General features: G+C 68.5%; 1 protein-coding gene across 1 annotated transcript; it reads left to right on the top strand.

Moving 5' to 3' along the window:
* Positions 1-14,636: 14,636 nt before the first annotated feature.
* Positions 14,637-20,990, top strand: MIDN (midnolin; the record flags this gene model as incomplete). The annotated part of the gene is given in 3 exon segments (XM_055803950.1): positions 14,637-14,714; positions 15,012-15,074; positions 20,605-20,990. A coding segment is annotated over 1 exon segment (327 nt), but the record flags the coding sequence as incomplete, so codon positions are not given.
* Positions 20,991-21,479: the final 489 nt, after the last annotated feature.

Below are 21,479 nucleotides of genomic sequence, written 5' to 3' on the forward strand. Positions count from 1 at the left end.
GGCAGGATCTGGCCCAGCTGCAGCTTCTGGGTCCTGGCCCATTTTTGGGGCGATGTGCCGGCAGATGGCAGTGAAGCCGTGGGGAGATGTTGCCCCACCAGCCTCCCCGGCCTCACCCCCCCAAAATCTGGGCGCAGGAGCGAGTGCCGACAGGTGCTGTGGAGGGCGGGTGTTGTAGCCAGCACGATGGTGCTTGTCATGCAGCTCCAGGGCCAACAGCCTCGCAGCACCGCGCTGGCAAGAGCGGCAAACCCTTGGCCTGGGGCAGGTTCTCCCTTGGGGATACTGAGGCACAGACGGGGAAAGCCACTTGCAGGCTGGGGAGAACAGGGACAGGACATGGGAATCCCAGACCCTGCTCGGGGGTGCCACCCCTGTGGGGGAGCTGCGGGGGTCAGGCAAGGGGTGGTGGGGGCGGTGCGTTGCCCTGGGGTCCCAGGTGCCTTGGCAGGGGCTCGGTGGTCCTGGGAGCTGCGAGCACAGCCCTCGCTTGGGGCAACTTGGGCAGCCGCTCATGCTTGGCTTCGCTGGAGCCGGCCCAAAGCCACGGGGCGCGTGGAGCGGGGCACATGGCCCCGTGCTGGAGGTCCCAGCGAAACCCCCTCCCACCGCCCCCCTGGCCAGGGCCGTGACCCGCACAGGGCAGGGGGAGGCCGGCGAGGAAGCGGCTGCCAGCTGGGCTCAACGCCGGCTACAAAGACGGCCCAGAGAGCCCGAGCGGAATGAGGTGGCACCCATCCAGGTTCCCACGGCGGCCCTGGTGCAGAAAATACACCCGGAGCTGGTGGCGGTTGCCACAGCGATGGGCTGGGTGCCACGCTGCAAGGGGGGCACAGCCCCAGACCCAGGTGTGCCGGCACAGGACCCCGGCTTTGGGTGGTGGGGTAGCAGAGCTGGGAGCTGGTGGGGACCAAAGGCTCCTGCCCCGGTTCCTGCTGCCCCCGCCTGCCTTTGATGTGCCGGTACTTCGCCCTTGGTAAAGCTGGGAGGTTCCCAAGAGTTCCCGGCTGGAGCCCAGCATCCAGCACCCAGGCGTCCCCACTGCAAGGCCCCGCAAGCCCTGGGGCTTCATCCACCACTCGGTTCCCTTTGCCGTGCCGTAGCTGGGGGGCTCGGAGCCCCCATGGCTCCCCCGTGCCTGCTGGGGCTGGCTGGGAGGAAATGGCTGCAGCTGGCCCCGGCAGCAGGGCTCTTCCTGGTGATGCTGGCGCCGGACTGGGGCCTGGGGTGGGGAGGGGAAGCCGGGGGGCCGGGGCCGGCTGCTGTCCGGGATGCCCTGGCACACGGCGGGGAGGAGGAGACGGCAGCAGCTCGGAGGCCTCCCGTGTGCCGAACACGAATAACTAGCAGGGCTTGAGGCCTCGTGTGACACTGGAGTCACTTGTGCCACCGCCACCTTGGGTGCTCCCCCTGCCGCCCCGTGGGACCTCAATGGGGTCATTGTGCCCTGCAGCCCTGCGGGGCACATCCTGAGCAGCTGCTGAGCCTGACCCTCCCCCCTCCCCCGCTTCCCTCCACGTGCCGGGGCTGCTGTGGGGCTCGGGGTGCCCCTCACTCACTGTGGGACACTCTGCCCCTCACTCGTCCTTCTCCGCCCCAGCGGGCGAGGGCCACGCATGGGCTCCCTGCCATCCCCGTCCCCACCTGGCCGTGCCGGCTGGCTCTGCCCCGGCCCTGCCACCCCCTCCCTGCCCGGGCAGCGCCGGCAGCTGCTGTGGGGCGTAATGATGGGGTGTGCCTGCCTGCCCCGGGGTGGAGAGCGGCACGGGAGGCTGCTGCCACCCAGCAAGACGGGGCCAGCCGGGCGCGGAGCTTCCCTGCCTGCAGCCGGCGTGGCCACACCTGTGTGGGCTGAGCGGACCCCGCTCCCACCCCGACGCCCGGCTTAACCAGCTCCTTCGCGTCCCAGCTGCCCACGGACAGGCCGCTGCAGGCAGGGCCCCCCCGGGCCAGGCAGGTGCAGGGTGCCGGGGAGCGCCCAGCGTGGTGGGGGGATGTGGGGGGCCTGGGGGAGCCAGAGTTGACTCCATCCCTGCCGCACCTGCCTGCTGCAGCCCCCACCGAGATGCCGGGGGAGCTGGGGGCCGGAGGGGCTGTGACCCCCTACTCCTAGCTGGGGGCTTTCCGGGCATGCCGGGACCCACCTGCCTGTGCCGCCGCGGGATGTCCCTGTCCCTGCTCACCCCTCATCGCTTCCCCACATTGTGTCCCCCCATCCGGCCCCGCATCCTGCCTCGGCAGCTGGGCCCCGACCCCGGCCAGCTGCAGCCCCCACACTTCGTGTCCCAGCCAGGGCACCCCAGGGGCGCAGGTCTCCGCTGGGGTGGGCAGTGATGTGCCCCCCCCAGCTCCTGCGGGCACGGGAAGAGCCAGATCTCCCATTGCGCTGTGAGTGGGGCAGGCAGGGCAGGCAGGGCAGGCAGGGGCCCCTCTGGTGGGGACAGGTGTGGGCACAGAGCGTGCACCCGTGTGCGCTGCACCATCAGTGGGGTGGGGGGTCATGCAGCCCACATCCGCCCCATCTGCTCCCACCACGCTTGGCCAGCCCCCGGGGCTGCTTTCCCTCCCGTCCCAGTTTGGGGGGGCGAGGGCTGGCTGTGCTGCAGCCTCCTTGCTCTCTGTCCCACGGGACACGGGAGCACCGGGAGAGCGGCACAGGGCCGGACGGCTCATGCCAAGGGCCTCCCGTGAGCAAAGAGCCGGGTAAGCAGAGCCAGGCCGTGCCAGCCACCACGTGGGGCCCCGGCCGACAGCTTTCTGAAGCCACCTCGGATTCAGCAAATGGCTGTGGCTGGTTGAAAAGGGAAGGAACTGGTCTGGGGGCTTAACCGGCAGTGTTTTCCTTTGGAAATGCATCTCCTGTAAAACATGAGCTGATGCTTTTCACTTTGAACGCTGTCTGGAGCGCCTGAGCAGGGCAGGCGGCACAGAGGCTGATGAGTTCTTCTTTTGCTTTTGTCTGGCTCTTGTTTGGCCAAGCACCCCACGCCAAGCACAAGCAGGCTCCCGGGTCTCTCCGGTTTCCATCAAAGCATTAGCAACGTCACTGCGTTTTTGGCTTGTCCATGGGTGATGAGGGGCTCAGCAGGGTGGGGGGCCGGTGGGGGCCGTGCTGCCTGGGGAGGGCGGCGGGAGGCAGGCGCTGCACCACAGAGGTTACACAAGAGCCCTGCTCTGCTGATGCTCCCAAAACCACAGATGATCTAATCTCCTGCAGCCTAACCTATCGCTGCCGTATCGCATTTCCCCTCAAACCCTAATCCTGCAGAGAGCACACGACGCCGGCCTGGCCCAGCTGGCAGTGCCCCGGTGGGAGCACCAGCAGGCAAGTGCCGCGGCACCCCCACAGCCCCCAGGGAGCCGCTGGCAGCGCTGGGACCACAGGCACCGGGAGAGCACCGGGAGAGCAGGGGGGGCCCCCCACCTCGGGAGGGTTTTTTCTGGCCGGGTGCTGCAGCCAGCCTCTGCTGAGCTCAGCCACCAGCAGAGCCCTCTCTCCCTCCAACCCCAGCCCCACATGGCACCGAGTTCCAGGGATGGTGGCCCGGGAGCTGCTCTGTGCCAGCTGCCCTGAGATGCTGGCTGCCCTGGGATGCTGGCCTTGTCTGGCGAACTATCACAGCCTTGAAGCGAATGTCGCTGCAGCTACCCACACCCCGCCGCCAGGGCCGAGCTCTGGGCACTAATTGCACCCTGTGAGGGAGAGGACGAAGAAGAGAAAGGCAGGAGAAGAGCCCCGGCACAGCGCTTCCTTCCCCCTCCCCGTCGTCACAAGTGGTTCGAGCTCTGTCACCACATGTGCCTCTTTCATCACTGCGACTAACGCAATCAGGGAGATCCAATTCCTGCCCACTGGACCCCCCCCCCCCCCCCCCGAGCCTGGTGGGTGCAGGAGCTCCCTGCTCCATGCCTGCCAGAGGGGCTGCCTGCCTGGCAGCATCCCAGGATGCTCTCAGCATCACCCAGGCAAGGGGCTGGAGAAGCACCCGGCTCCAGCTCCGGGCTCTCCAGGCAGCGGGGTCCCAGCAGGGCTTGGTAGGGGTCTGGGACCCCGCTGGCAGCTGGGACAGTGCCTTGCCTTCACTGGCACGTGGAGTGCCGGGGTGTGCTCGAGCCCACACTCATCCACACCACCAGCCACCCGGTACAGGTGTGAGCAAGTGTGTTTTGGGGCAGGGCTGCCTCCGAGCTGGGCCAGCACCGGCCCAGCATGGCCAAGGTCTCCGTTGGGAGCTGAAGGCGCTATGGGCAGACAAAGGTTTAATGAGGGTTTGTTCATCTCTCTCTGATCCTTCCGCCCATTATCTAATCAGAGCAGGGCATTTAAAAGGCCACAGTGCAGGGTGAGTCACTTCCCTGGTTGGTGCCTCAGTTTCCCCACAGGTAGCGCGCCGGGGGTGAGCTGAGCCTGTCTCCCAGCAGCGTGCCTTGGCGCTGGGGAATGTGGCGCAGTGGGTCCAGCCCAGGGCCAGATTCTTCCCTCTGCTCTTCGCTCCGCATTGACTCACCCACACCCTGAGCACACCACCTCCCTCCCTCCCCCGGGGGGCTGGGGAAGGGGTGCAGGGTGGCCTCGCTTCGGCAGGCACCCCTGAGCACCCAGGGAGGGTCCGGCAAGAGGGAGGGGGAAAGCCAGCCCTGCCTGGAGGTGCTGGGACACCCTGACATACAAGTGTCCAAGCACAGGGCAGCCACACGGCACCCACACCTCCAAGCATGGCACAGGGCAGCCTCTGCCCAGCCGCTGCTGCCCAGCCCTGTGTCCAGCCAGGGTCCGGCTCTCCTCCCGCCAGGATTTCCTGCTGTTCCCAGAACAGGCTGTAGCCCCGCATCCGCGGGGGAGTGGGTGACCCCACACAGCCATCAGCTGGGGACCAGCCTGCCACCCCGAGCAGCACCAGGACCTGGGGTCAGGCACGACGTGCGGCGCCAGCACTGGTGTCCCACAGCTGGGGCCACGTGGCAGCACTTGTGGCGGTGCCCCCTGCTCTGGCCAGCCCCCACCCACCCGGTGCAGGGAGGGTCGGGCAGGCAGCTCCATCACTGTAAACAGGAACAGCAGCCGGAGGGAGAGCGCAGCCTGGCCAGGAAGCGAGGGGGTGCGTGCACCCATGACGGGATGTGTGTGAGCAGCGTGAGCCAGTGTCCGGCCTGGCTGGGGGGGCTGTGCACCCCCACCTGGGTCAGCGTGCATGGGGGTGAGCGTGTGTGCCTGTGTCTGTGTGCAGAGCAAGCATGTCTGTGTGTGCATGAGTGTGCCCGGTTGGGGCTGTGCTGCTGGAGGGGCTGCACACGCGTGTGCGGGGATGAAGCAGGAGGAAGCGCCTCCTCCCGGGGCCAGGGCTCGGCAGGGCGACCAGCATCCCCGTGGCACCTCTGGCACAGCAGGATGGCACAGACATGGGCGGTGGGCACGGGCACACTCATGCAGACACATGCCTCGGTGAGCGCCAGGCTTGGGAGCGGGGCCGTGTGTCAGCATGCCCACCGCCCATGCCTGCACCATCCCGTGGCCCGTGCAGTGCCAGAGGTGCCACAGGGCTGCTGCTCACCCTGCCAGACCCTGGCCCTCCTGGCAGCAGCCCTGAGCCCCCCGAGGTGGTGATGGGGGCGCCAGGCAGAGGGGCACCCGTGGCGTTGGGCTGGCACCATGACCCCTGCCCAGGTGAGGTTCCCACATTCCTGACGTGGGCCTGAGCGGAGCAGCGGGCAGATGGGGATGGGGATGTCACCACGCTGAGTGTGTGCCCACGTGTCAGCGCGTGGGGCAGCCCAGCGGGACATGCCACCCCCACCCCCCGATGGCCATCCCACACCAGGCCCCAGGGCCTTGCAGCAGCATCACCCCCGGCCCTTGCCACAGGCTCAGGCTCTGCAGGATCCATCCCACGCTCTGCCCTGTGTGCAGGCAGGATTTGGCCGGTGTCCCCTGGGCAGCAGGGACAAGCCCCCACGGGTGGGCTCAGCACCCCCCATCACCAGCCATGCTCCCGTGCGACCCCCTGGGTGGTGGCACCGAGCGTTCCGCAGCCACGGGGCAGTGGTGAGGGTTGGGTGCTGGGGATGCTGCACACCAAGCTGCGCACCCCGAAGGGGGGCGGCCAGACTACACCCCCCATGATGCATTGCGGGAAACACTGGCCCAACCCACTGCTAGGTCGCCTCGGTGCATTATGGGGTGTGTAGTCCCGGGGGGTAGCCGGGCTGCGGGGGTGGGGTGGGGCGTGGGGAGTGATGGGGTCCTGGTGTCTGTAGCGGTGGCACCATGGACACCCTGTGACAATGCTCCCCGGTGCCGGGCAGTGCCAGAGGGGCAGCCCCTGCGCCCCCCGGCTGAGGTGCGACAAGGGCAGGGGCAGCTTCGGGGGCTGGGGGTGGCCATGGCCGCAGGGTGAGGGGATCAGCCCTGGGGCGGCGGCGGAGGCAGAGTGCGGGTGGTGCTGGCTGGCTTGTGGCCACCGCAGCTTTGGCTCCGCTCTCGCCCCGGTTGGACCACAAACCGCCCCAGCCAGCCCTGTGGCAGGAGCTGAGGGATGGGTGGGATGGGATGGGCTGGGGTGGGATGGGGTGGAATGGGATGCGGTGGGGTGGGATGGAGATTTTACTTTCCCCCTGATTTATGAGCCTGGGTCGCCCCAGGAACAAGGTTCAGCAGGTACCCAAGGAGGCTACTGAAATCCCAGGTCCTTCCCCTCCCCAGGGCTGGCAACTCGCTTCAGCATTTATAATAATAATAATAATAATAATAATAATAATAATAATAATAATAATAATAATAATAACAACAACAACAACAAGAAGCTGAGTTGTCATCTGACTCCTGGAGCTGGTGATTTAAAGCAAACCAAGAAATGTTGCGGCAGCATCTGAGAAACGACTGCGCAGGCTGGGGCCGGATCCAGCCGGAGGTCCAGCTGGGAGGGGGCTTTCCGTGGGAGGGAGGGGTGCAGGGTCTCGGGGCTCTAGTTCCTCTCAGCCACAGCGGGCAGGGGGCTGTTCCCCAGGTGCCACTTCCCACCCCAGCAGCCGCTGGATGCCTGCATTTCCAGGGGCTTTCTAGGAGCAGGAGCCAGGTCCTGCCCCACAGGGGGGTCTCAGCCCCCAGGCTGTGCCCAGGAGAGGGTCCCATCAGTGGGCACAAACCAGCAGCATGTGCCCACAGCGCTGATGCAACTGCCAAGACCTCTCCTGACCCGCAATTTCTGCGATTGCCACACCGCCCCCGGCACTTGCACAGGGCTGGCACTGGGTTCCTACATGGGCTGGGGCACAGGACAGGGCTCAGCAGGGACAGCGGCTGCGGTGGCAGAAGGGCAGCAGCAGAGCTGGGGCATGAGGTAGGACTGGATATGGCCCGTGCCGGGGTTCAGGGTTCCCCCTGCCCTCTCCCAGTATGGCTCTGGGCTGAAGTCCAGGCAGGGAGCGAGGCAGGGGAAATGCCCCCAGCCCCCACGGTGGTTTCAGCTGCTGCCAGAGCCCCAGCTGCACGCCAGCCCAGGGATGCTGCGCAGGACTGGGGCCAGCTGGCTGCCCGTGCCTGGCCCCGGGTGCAGCCGGGCCAACCTGCCCGTCTGCTGCTCCGGCTGGTGAGAGGGGAGAGTCAAAGCTCCGCTCCCACCCCGTCAGGGGGTGCTGGCCACGGGCCGGCAGCGTCAGGGGCTGGCAGAGAGGCAGCAGGGCTGAGGGCAGGGAGCCACTGACCCTGCGTCAGCGGGGACGGAGAGCTCAGCATCCCGAAGGGGACCGTGAGCTCAGGGAGCCAAGAATAGCCTTGGCCTCACCGTAGGCAGTGGGGCCACGGCCCAACACAGCCAAGTATGGCCCCACACCTGGGCCCACGGTGCTGCTATATCCAGAGGGATTCGCCATCCTTCCCGGAGCCGGGGCCAGGCCGTGAGTGGGAGCCTCTGCAGTGACTCCCCCTGCCCCAGCCCCGCACCAGCACTGCATGGCTGGGAACTGGCTCATCCTGGGGTCCAGTGGGAGCTCTCCAGCCCTGCACTGTGCTGAGGTCCCCCCTGCCTGCAGGGCTGCCCAGGGTGCCCGGTCCCCCCTACCTGGGTGGCCGCCTAAGTCATCCCAGTGGTGCCTTCACCTCTGGGGCTCACCTGGCCTCAGCCAGACCTGAGGTCGCGGTGATGGGCAGAGCCCCGGGGAGATGGGGTGCCCCAGAGCCAAGGCATGGCAGGCAAGGCCAGGCTGGGCCACTGGCTCCGGCTGCATGAGGCCGGCAGTCAGAGTGTCCCCAGGGCTGTGACGCCTGGACACGCTGCCAAGGGCCACCGGGACACATCCCGGAGAGCCGGGAAACACACGGAGCTGGTTGTGTGTTTCTAAGGACACGCCTGGGTGTTTACAGCCCCACCAGCGTCACCAGCCCCGGCCCCGCCATCCTGCCCAAGGACGCCCTGCGCTTGCCACGAGCTGCCGGCCACCAGGCAGCCTCCGAGCTCGGTGGGACGGGGGGCTCTGGCCACGGGGGTGTGTGCCTGGCTCTGTACCGGGAAGGTGGGGATTGCCGGTTCCCGGTTCACAGCAGCAAGCCATGTCTCACCTGAGCGCGCCAGGGCAATGTGAGTCACCGCTTGCCACCATGACTAAGGCTGAGCCGCTTGGCCCTGCAGGGCTCAGGGGATGGGGAGGGGGAGCCGGGACCCCCAGCCCTGCATCTCCCCCACTGAAGCAGTGCTGGCTGTACCTGGTGGGCCAGACCCTGTGGGTGGAGGTGAAGTGGTTCGGCTGCACCCTCCTGCCGGGGTGTGCCCGTGCGAGCCCTGCCGCTGGCCCCGTGCCCGTGGGAACGCTCCCACTCCTGCCGGCAGCTCGGTGGCGGGGCCCCGGTTGGGCACCATGCGGCTGGGCCCCGCTGCCTGTGCCATGCCCCCCGGCATCGGCCCTTTCATGGCCACGCCATTTCCCCATGGAAATGGGATCGTTCCCCTCCCCGGGCTGGGGGCCAGGTGAAATCACAAGGGAAAAGAGTCCCTGTCCCACCTGGGTACCCCCAGGCTGCACGTTACAAGAAACTCCCCCTCTTCCCTTGTCTCCCTGAGCTCAGCACCAGCTCTGCCCTAGTCCCATGACCCCACACCTGCAAGGGGAGCGCAGAGACTTGGGATAAAATCCCCGTTCGCCCAAGCTGTGAAGTCAGCCAGGAATTCAATCCAAAAGGGGGTTAAAAAAAAAAAATTAATTCGGAAGAGAGAAAAGAGAAAAGCTGCTGCCTGGGCTGGTGGGGGATTTCCCCAAAGAAGGAGGGCTGGGAATTCCCTTCCTTCGAGGGACAGGACTTCCAAGAACCAGCCCCCAAAAGATTCAGGGCTCCCAACCGAAGCTGGTGGGGATGGAGCAGCACCAAGGGAAGCGGAGGAGATGCCACCATGGTCCTGCCCAAGGAGTTGTCACCGTGGTCCGGCCTCGAGTGTGCCCCTGTGCCGGGACGTGCAGGCCCTGTGGGAAGCGTCCCCGTGGGACCCCGGGTAAGCCCCTCTCCTCCGCCCCGGTGCATGTGAGCCGCCGCAGGGGCTAATCCGCAGGGCCCAGGTTAGCTAAGCGGATTGCGGGAGCTGCGTGTGGCCTGCAGCGGGATTTGTGTAGGTATTTGCTTGTCGGATCGTCTCTCCCCAAGCTGCTCAGCCATGCGGGGTTTGGAGAACGCTCCCTCTGGAGACGGCAGGAGCCTCTGATGCCGCACAGCAATTATGCCCAAGTCTGACTGTAATCTTTAACGATTTATTCCCAAGGCAACACAATAAACTAAACACACAGAATCTGGGCTGCTGGGAATCCTGGGATCTCCCAGCTTGCGTCTCTGGAGGCTCCGGATACCTTTGACCATACTGAAATCTGCACATGCTTCCTAAAGCACCAGCTCCCGGAGTCATGGGACTGCTGAAGGAGATGAGCTTCCTCCCAGGCAGGAGATGGAGGCGTGCAGGGAGGGTGGCGACCGTGAATCTCCTCGGGGCTGCAAGGACGTGGGGAGATAAACTGCCCTTGGGGCATGGCGTGCTTTGCCAACAGAGCGGGCCACATGCCCAGCCAGCGTTGGGGCAGCTGCCCCATGGCTGTGACATCCCCTCGTCCCTCCCCACAGGCCTGGGGTGGGGGCTGGGCCCTGGGCCCTAAGGAGGTGGCTCTGGGATGATGCCTGGAGCCCACCACAGCCCCTCCTGGTACACAAGCTTGAACCGTGGCAGGGCCAAACGTGCCGGGGCCGGGCTGCCCCTCTCCCTGTGGGGCCTCACCCCACACAGCAAGTTGGGGACCTGCCCCCCGGAGGGGCGGCTTCACGGGCCCGGGGCTCCGCAGCTCCCGGGGAGAACAATGGCGCGTCCCTGCCCCGGCCCCTCTCCCAGGGACAACAATGGCAGGAGCTGGAGCCGGAGCCGCCTGAGCTCATCTCCCCCCTGAGAGCCTGGAGGGGGCCGGGGCGGGCGGGGGGCCGCGGGCTGTGCCACAGAGGCTCCCTCCCAACCCAGCTCTGCTCTTTGCACGTGGAGGGGCCTCACTCCCACCCCAACGTGGCTCTGCACCCACCCCAGGCAGCGTTTCGGGGCTACAGAGAGCTCCCCCCGCCCCCCCCATCACTGCTGCTTCACCAGTCAGGGACATGTGGCCCCCTCCCCGCTGCAAACTGGCCGCCAGATCCCCACCTCCAGCTGCTTTGTGTCTTGGTTGTGCCAGGGCATTGTCTGCGAGGGAGAGACCCAGCACCGTCAGCCTGAGGTCACGCAGCATCTCCCCAGCATGCTCCCCACGCACTGGGGCAGCTGCCAGCCCCCCAGAGACTGTCCTGGGGGAACAGTGGCCTGTGTGTCTGCTCCAGGGCACCCACCGGGGCATCACACCCCAGCACCAGCGGTACACTGGCCCCTTGCTTCTCTCCTCCAAAAAATTCTGTAGGGCTGAGTCCTTGTCCTGACTGGGAAGTAGGTGGTTGGCAGAGGGAATCCCTAGGGGAGGGACAGCCCAACCTCGCTATTAGACATGAGAGAGTCTCCACCGAAGCTCAGCTTCCCAGGAGAGTTCAGCCCATCGGTTCCCCATGCACAGACTGACTTTGACCCCCAGCGATGCGACAGCCGGATGGGGAGAGGAGTCCAGACCGCCCCCCTCCCCCCCACCCGGCTGGTCCCCCCTGCCTGCCCGCGGGGTGCAGCAGCCCCGTGTGACCGGGACCCCCGGAGGGACAGAGCCGGGACCCCGGGAGAGGCCAAGCCCCCCCTGGGGGAGGGGAGGGGGGGCTGAGACGGGGGGGCAGGGGGATGCCGAGCAGGGACGCCGCGAGAAGGACCCGGGATGGAGGGCAGGGGCGGGGACCCCCAGGGGAGGGACCGGGCGGCAAAGGCCGGGACCCCCCCCGGGACCCCCCCCTTCGGGAGCAGGTGCGGCCGCGTCACCTGCGGGTCCCACCGCGGCCGGGGCCGGGGCCGGTCCCTGCCCCCGCCAGGCTCCACCCCGGGCGGTGCGGGATAAAACTTGGGGCACCTCCCCAGCAGCTCCGCGTCAGGGCTGCGCTGGGGCGGGCGGCAGCGCTCGGGAGGGGGCACGGCACGGCACGGCACGGCGACACCCCCCTCCCCAGGAGCCTTCAGGGGTCTCGCTCCCCCTTCCCACCGCCGGAGGCAACTGAGTTCCAGCCGCGCCGGGGAACCGCGGGGCAGCGCTCCGGGCTCGGTGAGTGGGGCCGGGCCAGACCATCGCGGGGGTCCCGGGGAGGTGGGGGGGGACACGACACGGGACCGGGACACGAACCGGGACACGGGACCGTGGCTGCGCTCACTCAGTTTTCGAGGAGCGGGCGGGGTGGTCTCGCTTCCCCGGGGGACACGCGGCAGACCCCAGCCGCTCGCGGTGTCTGGAGCGCTCCCCATCCGCCGGGACCCTCCGTATCCCCGGTCACTCGGGGCTTCGCCCGCCCTCGGGGCACGGAGCACCGGGGCTGGCTCCCGTCGCCCCGGCTGCCGGGGTCCCCGAGCGAGGCCTCCCGGGGAGCGGGTTGCGCCCCACTCAGCCCCCGCCGCGTCCCGGGGAGCGGCTCCGAGCCCCCAGCCCCGGCGCGCCGGGGGGGTCGCCCCGCTCCGTACGAGCGGGAGGGCAGCGGACCCGGGCGCTCCGCGGCCGCGCTCCCCGGTGCCTCGCAAGGGCTCCCCGGACGCGGGAGGCGCGGCGGGGCCGGCAGAGGGCGCCCGCGCTTTGCTGACTCATAGCCCCCCCTCCCCCTGCCCCCCCGGCGACGCTGCCGGGCCCCGGAGCCCCGTTCCACCTCCCGGGCCGGGGCTGGGGGGTGCTGGGTCGGAGGTTCGCGGGGCGAGGGTGGCAGGAGCGTGCTGGGGGGGCGCAGCCCCGCGTCGGGGCAGTTCCTCGTAGCTGTAACGGCGTCACCGGGAGGATGACCGGGCGAGTGCGTGTGACCAACCGCGGGTGACTGCGCGCGTGTGTGTCCCCCCCCCCCCTTTCCGCCTCGGTGTCCCCGCGTCACTCGGCTCCGGGGGCTCCGGCCCCGCAGGCACTTCCCCTCCCGCCGCGGGGGGCCGCCCCCACCGCAGCCCGCCCATGTCCCGCAGTCACCACCCCCCCCCCAGCGCTGCCCGGGCCTCGCACCGGCTCCCGGGGCGGCCGGCGCTGCCGGGCCCTTTGTTGCCCGCCGGGGTTATGAATGGCGAACGGCTCCGGGGGGGCGCCGGGGGCGGGGCCGCGTGGGCGGGAGGAATCCGGCCGGGCCGCCCTTCCACCGGGCCACGTGGGGACCTGCACCCGCCATCTATTGGCTGCCTCCGCGGATATCTGGGCGCCCGGCGCGTCACTATTGGCCGCTGCCGCCGGCGGAGCCGGAGTGAATGAGGGCGAGGCCCCGCCCGCGGCCGTTGCTACATTGTAACTCCGCGCGCGGCCCCCGCCCGGTGGAGCGCGGCGACGGCGGCGGCCGGTTCGGCGGGTCCGGCCCCAGGGAACGGGGGGAGCGAAGCGTCCCCGGCGCCTCCCCGCCCCTCGCCGCGGCCCCCGGGCCCGCACCCCGCCCCCAGGCACCCCGCGAGCGAGCGGCGGAGAGAAAGAAAGGCGGCGGCGGCGCAGGCAGCAGCAGGGCGGGCAGCGCAGGCAGCGCCGCTTCCACCGCCCCCCTCCCGCAGGCAGCGCCGCCTCCCCGCGGCCCCGCCAGCAGCCGCCGGAGCGAGCGGAGAACGGGTTGTTTTTTTTTTTTTTTTAATCGTTGTTATATTTTTTTTTTATATTTTATTTTGCCTGGGCCGCGTAGGGCCCTGCCAGGGGATCGCCACCCCGGCCGCCCCCCCCCCTCCTTCGGCTCGTCCCGGCCGCTTGAAGCTGTACCGGGGTCCCCGCGGCCGCCGGCGGAGTGGGCCCCGCTCCCTCCTTTGTCCGCTCCCGGCCCGCCCCCCCTCCTCCCCCCGTTCCTGCGCCGGCCCCGACCGCCGCTCCCCCCGCAGGCCGGCGGATGGACCCGCAGCCCGGCGCCAGGAGCTGCAGCCGCGGGGCTCCCGCCTGCGAGGTGGTCCCGAACGAGCCCCCCATGAACCTCTACATCAACACCACCACCGGGACCCGCTATGAGCTCTCCGTGCCCGCCGAGGAGACGGTGGAGGGGCTGAAGCGGCGGCTGTCCCAGCGGCTCAAGGTGCCCAAGGAGCGGCTGGCTCTGCTGCACAAAGAGAGGTAGGGCTCGCCCGGGGGGGGGGGGGGGCGTTGGGGCCCCATCCCCGGCCGCGGGGGCGGCCCCCTCGCACCGGGCTCGGCACCGCACAAAGGCTCCCGCCCCCTTCCCCCTGCCTGGCCCCATTCCTCGACGGGGCGGGAGGGCAGAGCCGGGGGGGAGCCCGGGGGGCCGCGGGCGGGGGCGAGCGGGGGCCGGGGCGGAGGGAGGGCGGCTCTGGGCCGGGGACCGGAGCGCGGCCGCCGCCCCCCTCGCCCGGCCCTTGCCGGGCTCCTTTGTGGGCGGCGGGCGCCGGCCGTGCCCCGCGGGGGCCCTGCCCTTTGTTCTGGGCTCAACTTCGGCGGCGGCGCGGCTCGGCCCCCCCAGAGCCCCCAGCGCGGGGGGGGGGGGGGGGCCCTTTGTCTGCCGGGGGCCCGGTCCGGGGGGGTTGTGGGGCCGCTCAGCACCGGCCTGCGGGAACTTCGAGAGTCCCACCCGGATCGGGGAAGGGATGGCGGGGGGCATGCATCTGCCGGCGCCCCCGGGGGTGGGGGGGACCGCCCCACCGTGCCACCCCCCCCCCCCCCCCCCCGCCCTACTCTGCCTCCGGCTCCTTTCCCACCTCCCGGGGCAGGTTTCCCTGCGGCCCCCCCCCGCCGTCCCTGACCGGCTCTGCCGATGGCTGCGATGCCCCTGGGCCCCGTTTGCACCGTGTGCGCCCCCGGCACCGTGTGTGCTGTGCCCCCCTCCCTCGGCCACAGGGGGCAGCTGGGGAAAGAGGCAGCAGAACTGGTGCGGTGCTGGGTCCCCCCCCTGCCTGTCGGGGGTGGGAGCTTGGTCCCCTGGTAGCAGCCAGGCTCGCAGCTGGGGTCCCCCCGTCCTGTGCGCGCCCCCCCCCCCCCCCCCCCCGGTCGGTGCACGGAGCCGGCTGAGGCAGCGCCGACCTCACTTGTATCCGTCTCCTCCCCCCCACAGCCGGCTTAGCTCTGGAAAACTGCAGGACCTGGGGGTCGTGGAAGGAAGCAAGCTGACGCTGGTGCCCACCGTGGAGGCCGGTTTGATGGTAAGCGGCCTTTTCCTGCTGCTCCCTCCCTCCCACTCGTTCCCATCTATTATTAAAGCCCCGGGCGAGGATGTGCTGGCAGCCCTGTGGCTCTGCTGCCCCAGCCCTCGCAGGTAGGCAGCGCCGGTTTGGCCACGGCAGTGGGTTTAGTATTTCGTAGCTTTCTCGGGGCTTGTGTAGAAATAGTGGAAGTGACATTCATCCCTCCCCTCCTGCTGCACAGACGCCCCCTCCTTCTCTGCATTTGTAATGTTAATTTCCACCCCCCCTCCTTTTTTTTTTTTTTTTTTTCCCCAGTCCCAGGCATCCAGGCCGGAACAGTCGGTGATGCAAGCTCTGGAAAGCTTAACTGAAACTCAGGTGAGAGGCTTGATGCCGGGGCACTGAGATAGAGACAAAGGAAGCGAGGCGAGGTGGTGGGGGGGTGGGCGCTGCATTGACCTGACTCCTTCCCCTCTCCAAAAGGCTCTGGTGTTTAGTGCTTCGTTTAGGTTTCCCCTTCAGAAAGGGTTGGGAGCGCTGAGGGTGGTGCCCGGGGCAGGCGCCGTCATCCTGTGCAGCGCTGAGCGCAGGGAGGTCCCACGCTGCAGCGCTCGCAGCCCAAACACGCCGGGAGCCGGGGAGGGCAGAGGCGCTGGGAGGTGAAGTGACTCACTCAAGGTCACGCAGCAGGTCGGTGGCAGAGCTGGGCCGCCCAGGGGGTGTGGGGCTGCAGCCCCCCACCCCTCCAGCTGTCTGCCCCCCAGTGCGGAGGCAGGGCTGCCCACCTGCCTCGTGGCTGGTGCTGTACGTTGCAGGGGGCTTGTGGGGTTGCAGCTGCCCCCCCTCCCCCCCCCCCCCCAAGTTGTCTGCCCCCCATTACAGAGGCAGGGCTGCCCACCTGCCTCGTGGCTGGTGCCCTGCGTTGCAGGGGGCTTGTGGGGCCACTGGGCTACCCTGGGGGCTTGTGGGGCTGCAGAGCCCAGCTTCTCCCAGCACCCAGAGGGTTCTTCCCCCTCTCCTTGGAGCCGTCCTTGCAGGGCGGGGGGTGTTGGCCATGCCTGGGTGTTCTGGCACTCGTGTGCCTGCTCTGTGGCCTTGTGTGCCGGGTGCCAAGGAGGGGGCGTAGGGGGTGGTGCTGGTGGGGGCCGTGTTTAGAATAACTGTGAAGTTTCTTGGCGGCTGGTGGGGTGGCCTGCGGTGTGGGAGGTGGCGTGGGTGGGGGGTCCCTCCGCCTGCAGCGCGGGAGGAAGCGTTCCCAGCGTTGGGTGAGCTGCTGCGGGTGCGCGCGCAGGCACCGGCCGCCTGCCGCGAAGGTGGAATTTACCCCCAGCCGCGCAGGCCCTGGCTTCTTTGTTTTCAGTCTCTTTATTATTGCTGTTAAATGCTTTCCTTCCTTTCTGGCCAGTGGTGCAGCTTTTTTTTTTAAAGGTGGCGGATGTTTTTGTTTTTGTTTTTTTTTAACCTGTCTCACTGAATGTGGAGGAGGGGGCTGAGCGCGGTGCTGTGCCATGGGCTCAGCCAGAGCTGGACGGGGTGGGGGGCTTGGTGGGGGCACGGCTGTGCCCTCTGTGTGGGGATGTGGCAAGGGCCAGGGCTGGCCCCCTCAAAGGGACCTCCATCAGCGGTGCCCAGGGTGACCTTGACTTTGGCAGCTGGTTTAACCCTGTGTGGACCAAGGGGTTGAGCTTGCACCAGGAGTCCTGTGCCACAGGCTGTCCCTGCGGAGCCCAGTCTGCTCGCGGGGTGCTGGCAGTCCCAGCTGGGGTGCAGAGCTGTGGGAGGGGGCTGGTTCTGGCAGCCCAGCCTGGGGGTCCTGGTGTGTGTCCTGGCTTTAGGGCTGCAGCCGTTTCTGGCGGGAGCTGTGTGGTTCCCTGCTGGGGTGGGCAGTGATGTGTGATGGACTAGGGAGCAGCAGGGCCAGGGAACCCATGGAGCTGCCCAGAGCAGGGGGGTTTGGGGTACCCCCTGCATCTGGGGGGGCTTGTAACGGCCAGCATGGCTCCCATCAGGCAGGCAGCAGTGGTCCCCTCCTGGCCCAGCACAGCAGGGGTGGGGGAGAGATGTGTGGGCTACGGTCTGGTAGCCCCCCCCGCCCTGCGCTGCCTGGTTTTCCCCTGGAGGCTCTGCCGGGTGGGCAGGGGTCCTGGCAGCCCGGGTGTGCTGCGGCGGGCGGGTGGTGCTGGCTGTGGGCAGCAGCTCAGCACCTCCCTGCCCGCTGCAGATTCCTCCCAGGTCGGTGATTCAGGAAGCCAGAGCTGTGCAGGAGGAACCGCCAGCACCTGGGGGGGCGGGGGGGGGGGGGGGGGGGGGCAGGAAACCACTCCTCTCATTCATGCTTTGCTCGGCTCTGCCTGCGTCACGCATCCTCCGGCAGTGCAGGGAGAGCTGCACCGACTTCCTCTGGGGGCGGCGGGGGGGCTGGGGCGCTGCCACCCCCTCCCCACCCAGGTACCTTTGGGGAAGTGGCTGCCAGGCAGGAGGTGACGCTGTGGCCCGGCCGAGCGGCACGGGGTCTTCCTGGAAGGGCTTGCTGTGCTTCCTTCCGCTGGGCACGCTCAGGCTGCCCCCGCTTTCCAGGGAGCCGTGCCCACGGCCCCGGGGCGGGCAGCTGGGGCCTGATCCTGCGGCATCAGCTCTTCCTGCCCCCAGCCCCTTCCGCCCCATTGCAGAGCACCGGGAGACGGGACAGGGACGCATCCTGCCCAGCTCTACCGGGGCCAGAGGAATGTGGCTGAGGGGCTCTGGCCCTCTGCCCTCCTTGGCATGGAAAAAACCCCGGGCAGGGGTTGGGTGGTGGACCCAGCTGCTGGCCACAGCTGTGCCCGGCTGGACAGCGGGGGGGGGGCTGTTTCCTGTCTCCCCCCCCTCCCCCATCCTTGCTCTGGGCTTGTTATTCCCTGCTGGCTCTGCCAGTTTCCCTGCGGTTCTGTGGGGGTGCTGCCCACCCTGCTGAGGGCAGGGGCTGCTCCCCAGCAGCCCGGGGGTGTCTGGGGCTGGGGACCAGGGTGACGCGGGGCCAGGCGGCGGAGGGAGGCGGGAATGCGGTGTTCTCTGAGTCATCGGCCTTTCTGAGAAGCAGCCGGGAGCCACTTGCCCTGTCCCTGTGGGCTTTGAGCCCGGCACAGTGCAGCCGGGTCCCCTCCCAGGGTTTGGCAGGGTCCCGGGAGACCACCAGGCACGGGGGCTTGAGGGCACGCGGTGGCCCTGGACCCCTTGGTCAGGCTGTCCTGGCCCCCGTGGCAGAGCCAGCTGGGAGGGACGGGGTCCTCCCCAGGCGGTTGTGGGCGGCTGGGTGGGACATGTTTGCATTGGAGCGGCCCGGTTTTGCCGGGGGGGTGGTGGTGGGGGTTAGCAGCGGCGTGGGGGCGGGTGCTGGGAGCCCCAGAGCTGTGCTGCTGCCAGCCCAGCCGCCCTGCCCGGGGCACCCCGGGGACCAAGCCTCTGGGGGGGGCAGGGCACTGTGGGACCCCCATGCCTAGGGAGAAAGGGGTTGTTATTGGCGTGGCTGGGAAGCGCCCAGCAGTGTGGGTTTGGGGTGCTCTGGGTTCTCGCAGTGCTGGCGAGGGGTCAGGCAGGGCACAGGCAGGTGTGAGTCAGATGGAGCAGGGAGGCGATTTGGGGTGCAGGCTGACGTCAGGGGGCCCTGGGGAGTTGCACAGTGCTCCCCCGGCAGAGCGAGGGATGCCGGGGGTTGGTGGAGGGTCGCAAGGGCTGGTGTGGGTGTTCCTGCCCCAATTACACCACCACCACCACCCCCCCAGGTGAGGGAGGGCTGTGAAAAGAACTGCTCTGAGTCTTGGTGGGGGAAAGGATGGGAGCCCCCCTGCCTGTCCCAGGCATGTTGCTGGGTGGCAGGAGGGGGCCGGTCCCCTTCCCCAGGCACGCTGGCTGGGGGAGAGCGGTGTCAGGACCTGGTCTGTGGGGTCCCGGTGGGGGTGGGGCTGGGGCTGGGGTGCTCCTGGGCTCTGGGCAGCTGCTGCCTGTCCTGGCGCTGCTGCCTGCTGGGGGCAGGAGCCCAGGTGGCTGCGTCGGTGATGCCAGAGGGGCTGTTGTGGCTGGAGCTGGGGGTAGTCGTGACTGAGCGGTGGGGATGGGGGGGGTACTGCATTCGTGGGGGGGGTGGAGCTGCCAGCTGGTTACGTCTCCATCCGTGGCTTCTGCGGGCAGGGAAACCGAGGCAGAGTCTGAGCCGTGGGGCAGGATGGGGGCTGGGGTGAAGCTTTCCTGTGGCCAGGTGCTGTGTGCATGCACATGTGTGTGTGCATGCGTGCCCGTGTGCATGCCTGCCATCCTCTCCCGCCCCCTCACCCCGTAACCTCCGTGTCCAGAGCTGCAGTGTCTCCTTCACGCCCACCTCTTCCTCTGCAGCCTCCGCCTGACATGCTCGGGGCTTTGCTGCTGGTATTTTTAAAGCTGCTTTTCCCACGGCTTCTCAGAACCGGCCTCCGCTGGAACGGGGCGTGGGGGAGCCAGGACGGGGCTGGGGGAGCCCAGAGTGGGATGGGGGACTGTGCTCTGCAGAAGTGCCAGCTCCTACCTGGGAGGAGGGGGGTGTGGGCCAGGGGGGTAATGGTGAGGGGGGGGAGCACAGCTCTGTGGGCTCTGCTTGGGACACCTCACCTTGTCCTCCGGGTGACGGTTGTGTCCCGAAGGTGCTGGTGGGGGTGTGGGAGGGTGACGTCTGCCAGCAGCCGTGCACAGCGCTGCACGTGACGGGCTGGGAAAGCCAGTCCTTGCTGTGCCCTAGAATAGCTCGGCTGGGGGGGGTGGCGGTGGTGGCGTCATCCCTATTAGCTGTGACCTGGTGTCCTGCCCACAGCCCTGCCTGTGTGTGAGCCCGCGCCCCTCAGCTGGCTGGGTGAGAGGCACAATGCCCCCCCCCCCCAGCAGCACAGACTGGGATCACCATGGTGGGGGGGCTCACAGCTGCCCCAGACCCCCAGGAATGTGAGGGCGGGGGGGGGGGTGGGGGGCGGTCCCCTGTTTCTTGGAACAGATGTCAAGTGATTTAGTTGGGGGGGGGGGGGGGGGGGAGCACAGTGTGCTGGGGGGGCAGCAGATGATGGGGATTGGGCCCCCCCATCCATCCATCCACAGCTGTGACCTGGGCAGGGTCTGGCCTCTGCTCTGTCTCTGTGCTGCAGCTGCTCCATCACCTGCCTGTGACAGAGCCCTCCGGGGTGGGCAGGGGCAAATTCTGCCTGTGCAGCCACTCTGTAGGCCCCCCCCCCGCCCCCGGCTGCATTGGGGCGGGGGGGGGGGAGGGGTTTGCACAGGACGTGGACTGCCCTTTCCTGCCTCATAGCCCCAAGTCATGGCAGTGGGACCCGGCATGTCCTCACCTGCCCCCTCCCCATCTTCCTGGCACTGGAGCATACTCCCTGTGCTTGGGGGGGGGGGGGGGGGGGGGGGGATGGGACGCCCCCTCCTTGCTGGTGCTGGGCTGGCCAGAGGAGCGGTGCTGGCAGCTGTGCAGCTGCGCGGCTGGCTTTGGCCCCTGCCTGCCCTGCCCACCGGGTGCTGGCGGGGGCACCCCGGCTGTGCCGGGTTCACTGCCGGGGGAGGGGCAGGCAGGCGGGCACGCTCGTTCTGTGCTGGGAGGTAAAGGGCAGGAGAGAGAAAAATAACCCCCTGGCGCCGTCAGCTGATGGAGCTGGCACCAGGCTGGGGTCACGCGGGGACGATGGCTGGGCTTGCCTGCCTGCCAGGCTGGCACGGCCAAGGGCCTGGGCAAGGGCTCTGGGGAGGGGGTTGCCCTTTCCTTGCCCTAATGACCCGTTCCTATGGCTGTGTGCCCCTGGTAAGACCGGTGGGGCCAACGGACATCTCCCTGCTTAGCACTGGGGGGGGCTCCACGTGGTGGGCTTGCCGTGTGCCAGGGCTGACAGGGGGGTCCTTCTCTCCCCAGGTCAACGACTTCTTGTCGGGACGGTCCCGCTGACCCTGGCACTGCGTGTGGGTGACCATATGATGTTCGTGCAGCTCCAGCTGGCAGCTCAGCAGAGCAGCGGGCAGCTCCAGCACCGGCATGTCATCGCCAGCCGGGGCGAGGCGGGGGCCGCCGCCAGCTCCCACTGCCGGACGCTGCATGGTGGTACCGGCTCCGGCTTTGCCCGCATCCCTGTGGTGCCCACGTGCCAGCAGAGCCCGGCCCCCAGCCCTGCGCCCACTGCGCCAGCCCCCCCCATGTACTGTAATGCCCCCCACCCCACTCCCGTCACCGCTGGGATGTTCCGGTCGCATGGGGCCAGCACGCAGACAGTGAACAGCAGCGTGGTCTCCTCCTGCTCAGAGGTGAGTCAACCTGGGAGGGGGGTGCTCCTGGCACCTTTGGGGCGGGGGAGCAAGGCTGTGCGCTTCCCAGCCCTGCTGTGGTAATGCCCTTCCCTGCCTCAGTTGCCCCATGTGTGGAACGAGGGTGTTCCCCTGCCCAGTTTGCAAAATGCCCCCAGGTCCTGGGGAGGGGCTGGGGGACAGGGTGTAATGTAGGCCCTTACTCTGCTCATCTTCAGACCTTGCCTGTCCCTGCAGCCCTGCATGCTGCCAGCACTCTGCTGCTGCTTCCCTGTTAGCACAGCACTGTTGGCCTGGGGTGGGGGGTGACTATCAGGACCCCCAGAGCTGGGGACACCAGTGCACAGAGGAGTGGGACGGCCATAGTTTTTTGTGTCCCAGTAAAACTGGGGCTGGGGGTGTCTGCTGGATTCCGCTCCCTGCCTGGGGCTGCTGCAGGGGTCTCCTGACGTGACCCAGGTGGCTGCGTTGCCCTCCCCCTCCCCGGTG

Source organism: Falco peregrinus, chromosome 5 (genome assembly GCF_023634155.1).
Source record: "Falco peregrinus isolate bFalPer1 chromosome 5, bFalPer1.pri, whole genome shotgun sequence".
In the NCBI taxonomy this organism is placed as follows: Eukaryota; Metazoa; Chordata; class Aves; order Falconiformes; family Falconidae; genus Falco; species Falco peregrinus.